Below are 13327 nucleotides of genomic sequence, written 5' to 3'. Positions count from 1 at the left end.
TTTCCCTGTCCTTGGATGTGAGATACTGGCTCCCTCCATGACACAATTGCATTAAGTGCAGTTGTGGCACTTCATCATCCCCTTATGGACTGCAGTAGGTGATTTTGTGAGTGGATACAGGATTTCTCTTAGATTTCTCGTCTTTGTATATGCAAACAGTGGATGGGAAGCAAACAGCCCCCTGAAGTCTGTTTCTGTTTGTAGGAGTTCCCATCCCTGTCACATGATTTTATTGATGGATGTTGATTTTGTGGAAAAGGTCGATTTGAAAACCTCTCTTTTTGGCATGTCTTTTTGTTGTTTTTCCAAGAGTTTTGTCCATTGCAAGTCTCCCGCTTGTTTCACTGCTGGATCCATAATCTTTAGCGGGTATCCACGTTGTAGGAACTTCTTCTTGTAGTGCTGGATTGAAACCAGATAATCATCTGATTAGACGTGATGCGTTTGATGCACAAAAATATGCCTTGTGCATCATGTATCCCACTGCTGGAGTGTGGTGGTCTGTGCACAGTCCAGTCAATGGGGATACATGCTGCCTATAGACTTACCTGCATTCTTGCACCCACAGGTTTGCAGTGTTCAGTGTAGAGGGGACCTGGAGAAAGGTATCCAAACCGGAAGCTGTTGGTGAAAAGTTGATTTGGATGAGTAAGCACCCCAAATCCATTGTTTCTGACAGCTCGATGCAGGCAGGCAGACCGCCATGGTCGAGTCGTCGAAAACCCACATCGTAATCGGGATGGCGGTTGGAGATCCCTGTACTGCCCTATGGATGCTGTTTGTCTCCAACCATTATCTCAGCAGTTGGGCAAAGGTTGTCAGAGACGGCAGCCTTTCAGCGGTTGGTCAGAGTACAGGATGCATGCATCGCAATCCAGCGGTTGGACTGACCACTTCTGAGGAGACTGCAGTCGCCGTACCACTTCCAACAGGCCCACTGACGTTGGTCCAACCAGTATCGTAATCAGGCCCTTAATTCTTTATCCTTTTGTATGAATTCTACACAGAAAGCAATCCTTATTTGCTACTTTTTCCCCCAGTAGGAACAAAGCCATTAGGGCTGGGGTTAATATGATAAACAGCATTTGTGCGTGCAACAATGCTGTGCTGTGTGCATGATTTGGCACATTAAAGTCAAACATTTTGGCTTGCCTATACTTTTCCTTCTGATCTTAATTTTCGCTATAGTTTACAGCTTTCCTGATCAATTCATATCCAGTTTTACTTTTTTGCCTCAAGTTCTTGACAATTTAAAAGTGGCACTTTAGAATGAACAGTACTAAAAAGTTTTAAACTTTTAACTGTTGCATTCACTTATGAATGAAATTGGGAATAACATATCAACTGCAAGTGCAAATACCAAGTGCAGTGCATACATGTACTTTAGTGCGTATCACTGCAACTCTAAATTGGAGTTCATAGGGGCTGTCTCTTTATAAAATAAAGGCGTATACATTGAAGGTGCAGAACAATTGAAATATTTGGAGAAAATGTATATTATATTTCTTCGAAGTAGCGAGCTACATTTTTCCAATTTAGAAATAAAGAAAGTGAATAAGGAGATTGAAAAATAAATGTGAAGTACCAATTTGTGAAGCCTCACTTACATCAAAAGTTAGACCTCTGCTTGTGTGGTATTACTCCAATCTTTTGAGAAATGTCTGACTTTCTTGGAATTGACAAAGACGTCCAGGAGTACTTCTAGGAAGGTGTGACTGGTGTATCTTCTCAGGAGTACTCATGTGAGTAAATATGCATTTGCAAATGTAGTATGCTTTTATATAGGAATACACAAATGTAGCTCAGTGGATTGCCATTCAATAACACTTTTTGCTTTTCAATAGGAACAATATTTTTCTCAATGCAGAGCCCCTTCCAGAGCAATCCACTAAGTATACATGTTTTTCTACCCCCCACCCCCGAAAATCGATTTACTCATGCCATTACATCTGAATTGATTTTCAGAGTGGCAATACCAGCAAAGGTCTGTAACAACCTTACATGCTTGGTAATATTCACCACATTTTGCAAGTGCCCTCACACTATCTGGTAAGCCAGCATCATGGAGCCAATAATGGCTTTGGAAGAACCAATCAGGAGGATTGGGAAATCCTGTTTCCATGCTCAGTGGAGTAGAGGAGAAAGTCGGTTTCAGACTTTCTGATTATCAGTTTGGGAACCCAGTTCCTATGAGTCTTCTGTGAAATGGGTGGGATAAACCTCTCAAGAAAGGAACACAGGACACAGTCAACAATGTGTTGGGACTCAGAGCAAAGGCTGAAGAAGAAGAACAGTGAGGAGTGATGTGACATGCCCTGTGGAGTTTTTGCCACGTCTTTGCTCCGACAGCCGGTTGCAGCAACTGAACGCAGAGGACAACGAGGCCGAGGACGAGGACGAGGAGGTGCTGTGGCCGCGCTTGGGGTCACGGCCCTCACGGCTCTCGACTCCCGGCTCCCCGCGGATTTTGGCTTCTTCGAGTACCTTCCGACTGCAGGGCAGCTGAGCACCGTGTCTCGGCTCCCCTCTGGTGCTCAGCTTTGATGATTTCTGAGCCGCTGCCGAGTCGCCGACCGCTGCCTCGTCTGCCTCGTCTGTAACCTACGCCCCCAGTGTCCTTCAGAGAGCAGCGGGGCAGAGCGGTGAAAGGCGGCAAAAATTTGCAAATACTTTTTTTTCACCTTTTCCACGATTCTACGATTATACAATTCCACTGGCATGTCGCAGGCAATCCTGTCTCCTCCAGCCTACTCCTAAAGCCGCATCCACAGTCGCGAGACCCTGCACTCCCCCCCTCCTGCACCGCTTGTTTTGATCGGCGGCAGTGGGGGCGAGCAGCTGAGGTAAGGAACCATCGACGTGAGGGAAAGGGAAAGGGAGCTGGGGCCGAGGCAAGCCGCGAGCGCGGTCGCCGTTAGAGGCTGCCGCAGAGTAAGAGCCCGGGGGGTCGACTGGGAGGCGGTCAGACTAGGTCCGCCTTGCCCTCGGTCCTCCCCGTGAGCTCCGCTCGCTACTACAACCACAACCATTGTGAGCCCCTGTGAGTCCCTAGTGAGCCCCTAGACTCTCCTCCATCACTAAGTGACTAAGTGACAAGCGATCAAGTGACTAATCACAGTACAATTAAGATCAAGACCACGTAGGAAACGCACAGGAACATACAGGATATCGAAAAACAAGCAAAAGTGAAGGATAAGTGAAGTGAATGACAAACCCTTCTCGACTAACGACCAACAGGGCATAGAAAGTTAAGGATAAGTTAAGTTAAGTGACGGACAAGCTCTCCTTGACCAACGATGCGAACAAGGAGCTGCACACAATCACAAAGCACGCACCGCTCCCACAAAAGCGCTGAACGACTGAATACCAAATTGCTCTATTCCGAAGTGAGAGGCCGTGGGTGTCAGCCACCTCTGTTTCCCCCGCAATCCCTTGGTGCAGTCGGGGCAGGTGGACTCCACTCTGGGGGGAAAATATGCAAATGAATTTCCCCTCGCAGCCACCAAAATGGAAAAACAATCATCCCAGTGACATCAGGAGTCACTTTATTCAGATGGATCAGCTGAATAAAAGTGCTCCCCACCAGTTGCCAAATAATATTACAACCCCCCCATAACCAAACTGCAACAGTTTCTACTCCTCCTCATATGGCACCTCTCTACCCTGAAATAGCTGTCTTTGATAGGGTCTCAGTCCCTGCATCTTCTTCCAGTTTACATTTTCCCTCCCTTTTCCCAAATCAGCAACTACCACACCAAAGGTCAGACGATCTGCAAAAAAAGTCTGCCTCTGCTCTGCCACCATCACCAGTTACACTGACCTCTAACAAAGCCAATTACGAATCAAAACCAGACCCAGGTATCACGACCCCAAAAGGGTCAAAACAAAAACTCGAGTGCAAGAACCACCTTGTAAATCATCAGAATCCATAATATGGATCTAGTCGATGCACTCTCCAACACAAGCTCTACAGCTTTCGGCCCTGCAAAGCTTGTCGCCCAATGACGAAAAACCAATTCAATTCAATGGACCATTGGAAGACCATATCCAAAAACTGAGTATTGACTTTCCCTCGTTAACATCTACCCCGTTCCAAGTTGTTGGTCAGCTCTCCCTCTCTACTGAGGCCAACGACCTAAGCCAGTACCAGATTAAGATTAGCGCTCCCAACGTTTCTTTAACTAATGCCAATAACCGCAAGGCGGAAATAAAAACTAGCAACTCCTACCAAGATCTAAGCAAAAGTCCCCAAATGAATAAACTTCTGTCAAGCAAACCAGACATCAACAAGCTTCATCACTACTCCTCAGGAAAAAAGTTCTCTCCACTGGAACCTAGCCAAGTGGATCTGTTCGATATTCCAGCCATGCTCAAAGTTGAGGCCCTTCTCTCAGTCACTAATCAAGCCCTGAACTCAATGACTAATGCCGCTCATATGCATGCAGACAAACTAGATGCGCAGATTAATATCTTACATTTAGTAGCTGATTCAATACTGGGAATAGACTCAAAGCTAGAGAAATTAAACTCTCTGATATTGAGAGCCCAAAACAATGTTGAACAAAACCAAATGCTAACTTCAAACCGAATCCTGAACTCAAACAAAACTGTAACCCTAACACAGAACCACAATGGCTGCAATTGTAACCCGCTCCTGAAAAAATTAGAATCCCTTCCGGAAATATTGTCTACCCTGATTGAAGATTTGAAGAATGCGGCCCAGGCCAAACCGCAGAAAACTACTATTTCCATGCACCCTCAGGCTCAGAATAAGTGCCCCAGAACAAAAGCCCACTCGACCAACGTCGAGCAATTGAGCAGCGATATCAACGACAAAAGAACAAAACATTCGCCCCATGGCACTAACACAAGCAGTCAACAAAACCACCCCCTCGCTGCCGCTCAAGAGCAGGTACTAAGCACCATGAGAAGTGATGATCACTCCAATCATCTATCCGCTCCAAATTTGCCAACATTGAAAGCCCAAGATAAAATAACCCTAACTAGCATCAAATCTGTCTTAGCCAACTCACAGAGTTGCGCTGGGCCCTTAAACACGACCCTTCAAACCACGAAGGAATGTAATCCTATATCCAGGAAAAACAAGAAAAAATTAAAGAAATTAAATAAAGCGAAAAAAAAGGGTAACGCAGCACTACAGTGGTTAGGAACAGACAAGACCAAACTAAAAACCAGCCTACCTCCATTAACGGAAACATCTGTTCATCACAAAGAAGAGTTCATAGAAACTCTTGTCTTAATCCCAACCAAAGCTACCAACATCTATAATCATCCGTCAGACCAAACTAAGGAATTGACGAATCCTATGGACAAAAAAGAAATTGCAGAGAATAATAAAACCAAAAAACGGCACATTACTTTAACTAAGGCCAGGGAAAACTTTACTAATTCATCTAACAAAGGCACTACGCACACTGAGCGAGCAAAAAACGTATTGACCAGAACCTAAAGCTTAAAACAATAACCTATCATTATGAACTCTCCTTGTCTAAAATAGAGGATGAAGTAACAAACACAGAAAAAACTGCAGAAGCGCCATCAATTCAAGTTAAAACGAGAGATGAGAATGGAAACAAAAAGCAAACAGACAATTCCCGGACTTCAATGAAAATAGATGAACCCTCGTTTCAGTTCACTCAAAAAACAACCAGAGAAAGTGGCCCCCTCAAGGACACCGGACCTCTGATCCCTAAATTAAACAGTTTAGATGACTCAGAGCCCTCAATCACCGAGAATCAATACATAGAGAAACTAGTAGTCCCCCCTTAACAACAAAACTTGAACAACCCAAACCCAAATTCTCGAGAGCCATATCATTTCTCCCAACAACACAAATAAATATTGCTGTACCCAGAACATGCATCCCAAGGAAAATGGGACATTTTAAATAGAGGAAACATCTTAAAAATATGCTCACATCTTCCTGGATTAGAAAATATAAAATCAACGGATATTGAAATCGTGGCCTTCCTGGAGCCAGAACAGGGCCAGAAAAATGAATCGACGGTGGTAACCTTTTCCAACAAAAATCAGGCAACAATTTTAATGAACAACAAAGCTCAACTGAGTAACTGGGGCGTCCGGGTCAGCTTTCCTACCAGCATTAAATACCCAGACTTCCTAAAAGATAACATACGGAATTCACCAATGGCCGACAATAACAAACTTTTGTTAAATCAGGGCAAGCAGATCCAACAGTCTTCTTTGACATCATGTGCCCTAAGACCAGGAATAAAATCTGTGCCCTGGATTGAGAATCCGCTCCAAATAATAGCGTCAAAAGTGGGTGGCCCACGCAAATGTGTCCTCATGCCACATAAATCACAAGACTGGTCTTGGCTCTCTCAGGCCTTAGGGTAAAACACAGCAAATAAGGAACGATGAAAGAACCACCTATGACAAAATGCAATACCTTAATATCTGCTCCCTGAATGTTCGAGGTCTAACAAAAGAGAAAAACGAACAGCTAACCAAAAGCCTCCTGAAGACTCAGGATATAATTGCTCTTCAAGAAACCTGGGCCCTGGAAAACACTGTTTGGGAAGATTTCACTGTTATTGAATCCCATGCTATTCCTTCAGTCGTAGGTGGCCATGCCTCCGGAGGTGTACTGATCGCTGTGAAGAACACATTAGTCGCAAAGATAGCACTTCTCTCTAGGGGCCAGGGTGACTACATTTTTATCAGCATTGAGATTCAGTGCCACGAAAAAGAAAAGCGGAGGCGGCGAAAAATCATTCTCTGCAGCGTCTACTTGCATCCATCCAAAGTAAGACGAGAGGTGACACTGAGCAAAATTCTCCCTGATATAATGAACTTAGAGGCTCATCACCCAAACGACATATGGCTGATAATGGGTGACTTTAACACCAATCTAATGAAGGTTGCACCCACTCTCTCTTCTCAAATATCCTTAACCGATGAAATGTGGTCTATCCCAGAGATAAAATCTCAGTTCCAAAGGAATGAAGAAAAAGGGATAAAATTATCAACGCATCTAAACCAACTAGGCCTTCGCATTATCAACCGGCAGCATATACTCACTCACCTTCCTTTCGAATGGCCACCTTGGATTATATATGGATCTCTGTAACTCACTTCCAGTTAGTATAGTAGTTTTTGGTAACCCCTTCACTGGAAAGCGATCACGCAACTCTCACGTGTAAAATTGACATCATGTATTCCCACCGCCCAAAAATTGCCTTGATTGGAAAAGAATCCAATCTAAAGATCACCAAAAAACTAAGATGGTCTGAGGACGACTGGGAAACATTGGAAGCAAAGGTGGACGATCTATTGAGTAAATGGGTACCAGACTGCAATTGTCGTCTGACAGTTCCAGCATGGGAAATCTTCGTGACTGAGTTTAGAGTCCAACTAGCCCTAAAGTTGACAAAAACTCAAGGTAAAGACCTTCTGGTTTCATCTTCCATCTCCGAGCAAAAACGCTTTATAATTAGCATCAAACATAAACTAACTAGGCTACAGCGTAACAACGTCAACAACGAAAGTGCACACAAATCCCTCCGGGCGAAATAACAGCTGCCTGAAAACAATACAGGAAGGCCAGGTTCATTCTAAAGAGACTGGAAGAAGAACATCATTGGGTTACTGCCCATGAGATCATAAAAACAAAAGACCAAAGAAAGTTCTTGGGGTGGATAAACAAGGCAGCTAAAATCACTAAACCACCTAGCGCAACAAACATCTTTCCAGCCGACTGGGAGGTTTATATCAAAGCACTTTACACAGAACCGATTGGCATAACCTGTAACAGCCTCTCTATCCTCCCTCACTTCAGCTCCCAAGACGATACGACGCCAACTACCAAGATAACCCCAAATCAAGTCGCACTCATAATAAAGAAAATGCTCTCAGGGGTGCCCCAGGACCAAACGGCATTCCCACCCAAGTCTACAAAGCCTCCGCTCAGAAATGGGCCAATCTGCTGGGTCCTATTTTCGAAACAGCAATACTGGGCGGACCTATCCCAGCATCCTGGCGAGGATTGTTGCTTATCCCCATCCATAAAAAAAGGCTCTCGCTCCAGCCCCGACAACTATCGGATGATAGCCCACCTCGAAGTAGACAGAAAGGCGTATGGGAGTACCCTTTTATCAGAACTGACTACCTGGGTCGAAAATTGTAATTTAATTCCCTCTACACAAACTGGCTTCCAAAAGGGCTGTCATATTGAAGACAATTTAATCTGTTTATCTCATATGATTGGATCCACACTAGCCACGAAAGGCAAATTATTATATCTGGGCTTTATTGACTTTCGAAAGGCTTTCAATAGTGTGATTCTCCCCAAATTGTGGGAAAAGCTGGCAAAATGGGTTTTTCCTCAGCCCTTACTGAAAGCTCTCATTGGGCTACATACAGATACCTGGGTGAAAATAAGAATCACCTCGAGATGGACAATAAAATCTTCACCAACAGAGGCCTAAAACAAGGATGCATTCTTGCACCCCTGCTTTTCAATCTGTATCTAGCAGACCTCCCTAAATGGCTAGCTGGATGTCGAGCTTTCCCCCGCGAATCGAACAAAGATCCAAACCTTGCAGTATGCTGACGATACCATCTTACTCGATCAGACCCAGGTTGGCCTTCAAAAATTATTTAACTCCCTCGTGCAGTACTGTAACATCAACATACTGGAGATCAACATCGCCAAAATGAAAGTGATGACAGTTTCACCTTTGAAAACAAGAAGGAGCATTTGGTTTATCGAGGGGAAGGCACCGGAATCAGTCTCTGCATACAAATATTTGGGTGTTTGGATAGACCATAAGGGGAGACCGACCGCGCACATTACGGCAATTCAGAGTGTCACCCGCAGTCTGGAAGGAGCTTGCATTAGAACAAAGAGTGCCCTCCACTCTCCTGATTTCACCCCATTAATAAGACTGATAGGCGCAAAATTTCTGCAGACAATAGCCTTTGGTGCTATAACCTACAAAGACAAAATGTCTTGCTGGCTAGATAGAGCTCAGTCAGCATGCTTTCGTAGAGTGTTTCTACTACCAAACTCGACCTCTCATGCTCAAATCCGAATGGAATTTTCTTTGTCCTCCCAACACTGGGTCATGAGTGCAAGATTCATTGCTTACAGTCTAAAGACAAAACTAGCTTGCCCCCATACTTTAAAGAGCACTATATGGTCATTACTCAGCAATCCAGATACATCCTGGAACAAATATTTGTCATATTGCTTGGAATCGCTAAAGGCCCACGATATATGGTCAGCTTCGCTACCCATAGAGATGTCATCAAAACTCCTGACCAAACAAGCAAAAATTCTGTCTTATGAAAGCGATGCCCAATCAGTATTAAAGCTCTTCCATGGCAGTTGGGCCTCTAAACTTTATGCTCCCAAAACATTACCACTTTACCTCTCATCACTATGAAACCACATATCAAGCACCAATTAATGCGGCTTCGGTTTGGCCTAATTCCACTAACGGCGTAAAAGTATGGACAAGGATATAAAATAGGAATCTCTACCCAATGCCGTTTATGCAATCTAGAGGAAGAAAATCTAATTCATATCCTGTGTATTTGTAGACCCTTGATTGCTCTACGAGTTTTCTGGCTTCGTCTGATCTGGCTCTCTTTCAACATTAGGACATGTCATGAAGCATTAGAACTGTGTATAAGGGGTGACTCACCTCAGATGGCCACTCGTTTTGTAAAATTTATGTTGGGAATCAAAAATGTATTATCACAAGAATGAACTTTAATCCCCAAAATCAACTTCCCCTTCTTTTATCTGCCCATAGATTTTTCTTTTAACTTGAAACTATTGTCTGTACAATTTGCAATGATGTTAATTAATTATGCATATACAATACTTACTTACTTTTGCCACCCCACCAGAACCACTTGAGTGTTATGCATGTCAACTGCATGCAATCCCACTTTCACAGGTTAGGCATCACAATGTCCATTGTGAATGATGGTGGAGAAGAGAAGGAACACAAGCTCTTCAATGACCTCCTGTCACATATTGAAAATGATGTCTCAGAGGCAAGAGTGGCAGGAGTTGTACTCTCGGCCACCCTGACAGAAGGGCCATAGTGAGACTATCTCTAGGTACTGGGTAACTCTTCAACCATGTTCTCACTGACACCTGGGCTCAACAACTGGTTCACCCATGACACAGACACAAATATGAGCATGGGGTCCCACTGCTAGTCATGTTGAGCAGAACTATTAACTCTTCTGTTCTCACATTCATGACCATTTTCACTGAAAGGTTAAGCATACCCTTATTTTAAAGCCACAAATTGTTAAATTGAACTTCCGTTAAACTTATTAACAATGATCACTGCCAGGTAATTTCAAAGACCATATCACATGGACTGAGAATCATGGGCTGACCCCTACCTGGAGGGGTGGCTAGTGCAAAATGATGCTATGTGCCTGTGTAACAAAAATATTGTTCTCTCTGTATCATCCATTTAACTAATAAATATTGCTCTCTGATCTGCATTTACTAACCTGCTGATTCCACAGTTTGCTACAGGTGCTAAAGAAACCGTGAGCAGTACCACAGACATGTTTTACTCAGCAGCTCTATTCTTAGTAATTGGATAACCCTGAATAAGTAGGTAATTACACATCTATCCAAATTGGTTATACAGCCATATTGGGCCCCCCGAGTTTACCAGGGTTGTTGTTTAACACAGTGAGAGATAGTCCAGTGACCTCAAAGCTAGCACTTAAAGAAAGAAAGCACCCAGGTACATCCTAGCAGTACAGCATGATCTATTTCCTTTAGGGGTCTTGGATGTAGTGTATGATTTATCACAAACTAAAACTGCTAGCAAAGTGCCATATTTATCAATATTTCATGCAATGCAGCAAGACAACCTGCTGCACTGAGTCAAAGGGAGAGGGCAGGAATACACCATATTTACCAATATGTGGTGCGTTCCAGCTCTCTACCTGCGCTGGTGAACAAGCTGCTGCCTAGCACCAATGCAAGCACCCTTGCGCCATGGTGCAAGGGTGCCTATGATGCAGGCAGGTTTTATTTTGTGCAGGAAGGTACACCTATATGCACAAAAAAAATTCTTAGAGGCTTTTTTGAGTTTCTAAGTGTGATGCAGAATGCAGCACACTTAGAACAAGGGAACAACCAGGACAAATACAGTTTTTCCCCTCCTTACGCTTCCCCTGGGAAGACGTAGTATTTTTGCGCCTTACCAGGTTTACCTGTATTGCTAAACCTAGGAAGGAGCCAAAATCCAAGGGACTTCCCATGCTCCACCTATGGAACCTCTTCACAGGGTAGAGTGACACAAGGCAGTGACTTGTTCTGCCTTGTGTTACTCCAGATTTTCGAAACTACGCAGGGCCATGCAGGGTGACCTTGTGTTGATTAGTAAATCTGACTTTAGTACTGATCTGCCCTTGCGACAGCATGCGTGACACAAGGGCACCGCAATATATTGACAAATCCTGCCCAAGTGTTTTATGTTCACTCAAGTTCCATGTATTTTTTGAGAAACGGCGACAGGTAGTTGTAAAGTGAAGCACAAAGTCTTTGCTTTTCCACCGGATTATATTTTTCTTTTCTTTTTGGGATTCTCTGAAAGATACAAATATAGGTATTCACTGCTGACAAAAATGCACATATGCTTCAGAAGGAAATAAGGCGCTCCAACTAGCTATGAAAAGCGATACCTCAGTATGAGTTTTGGAAATGTTAAAGTTAGAATTTGCAGATCATGCCGCTTTTGACTTAGTCCTTCACTTTCTGCCTAATGTGTCTTCGTAGCTCTTATAGATCAACTTAAGAAAGTAAAAAACATCCATGCCTTCAATATAGACAATTGCATACTTTCAAAGAGTAGAAAATATTGTATATAATTTTTCACTCATTTTTTTTGTCACAGATCTGAATGAATGCTCAAAATGCCCAGAAGATAAATGGTCCAATAATGGCAGCTCCAACTGTGAAAATAAATCAATTGAGTTCCTCCGCTGGAATAATCCCTTTTCGATTGTGTTGATATGTATCGCTGTATTTGGATTCCTTACCGTGTTGGTGATACAGGGCATTTTTCTGAAACACCGGGACACACCAGCAGTCAAAGCTGCAGGTGGAGCCTACTCGGTTGTGATGTCTTTCTCGCTTCTCACAAGCTTCCTGAGCACAGGGTTCTTCATTGGCGAGCCTACTGATATCACTTGCCAGATACGACAGACTATGTATGGCATCAGTTTCACCCTTTGCGTTTCATGCGTTCTAGTAAAATCCCTCCGCATTGTACTTGCATTCAAATTAAGTAAAATGGACAAGCCCGGCCACAAAATCACTTACCAGCCAGCAGTGGTCATCATTGTTGCAACAACGATCCAGATTCTGATCTGTGCAATGTGGCTCATATTCAAACCAGCGTCACGTAACCCCATCTCTTCAACACTTCAGACCACATTACTGCAGTGCACTGAGGGCTCATATGTGGCCTTTGGGATCATGCTTGGGTACATTGGACTCCTGGCTCTGCTTTGTTTTGTTGTAGCTTTCAAAGGCCGGCACCTGCCAGGCAAGTACAAGGAGGCCCGCTTCATCACCTTCAGCATGCTCATCTACCTGTTTGTGTGGATTGCTTTCATCCCAATCTATATTTCTACAGTTGGAATGTATCTCCCCGCAGTCCAGGTGGTTGCCATTTTGGCTTCAAACTATGGAATTATTTCATGTCACCTCTTGCCCACATGCTATGTAATATTGTTTAGGAAATCCATTAATAATCAGTCCTGCTACATGCACAGTATCCGTATCTTTCATAGAGCAAGGAGGCCAATCTTTTCCCACTCGAAGGGTGCTTGTGATCCAAAAACTCCTTCTCATAATGTCAGCACAACAATCCAGCCTTTTTCACAGTCCAGAAATGTGTGTGTTAGCGTGATTCCAACAATGAGAAGAAGGCGGAAAAGCTGCTAGAAAAGTAGAAATCAACTGCTTTACAGACTATTCTCTACAGCTTGCTGTTGTTCACAATCTCTGCTTCTCTTACTTACCCTCAGGAGTTTATGCATGTGGAGCTTTAACATGCAAACTGTATATTTATATATGTTAGACAGTGGCGGTAACCTCGGTGTTAGTATTTTTTGTAGTGTTTGGTTTGTAGTGTCTTTTTTTGGTTTGCTAATCACTTTGGCATGTTTAACCCATTGACCACGGCACAAATTCCACTGCAGTGCGCGCATTTTAGTCTATGGGTGGGGTTCGGACAGCCCCTGGCTGTCCTCCACACATGCCCACCATCACGGTGGATGGCTGGGGACTGTC

General features: G+C 43.7%; 1 protein-coding gene across 1 annotated transcript in view; it reads left to right on the top strand.

The window, feature by feature from the left end:
• The window catches only part of LOC144761577 (G-protein coupled receptor family C group 6 member A-like), a 140116-nt gene extending 127137 nt beyond the window's left edge, over positions 1 to 12979 (top strand). The window contains exon 6 of the mRNA XM_078646875.1: positions 11925 to 12979. Coding sequence (XP_078503001.1) covers positions 11925 to 12979 — 1055 coding nt within the window. The remainder of the gene's footprint in view (positions 1 to 11924) is intronic.
• Positions 12980 to 13327: the final 348 nt, after the last annotated feature.

Source organism: Lissotriton helveticus, chromosome 6 (genome assembly GCF_964261635.1).
Source record: "Lissotriton helveticus chromosome 6, aLisHel1.1, whole genome shotgun sequence".
Lineage (NCBI taxonomy): Eukaryota > Metazoa > Chordata > Amphibia > Caudata > Salamandridae > Lissotriton > Lissotriton helveticus.
The sequence above is the reverse complement of the archived record's forward strand: the minus strand, read 5'-3'. Positions and strand labels throughout refer to the sequence as shown.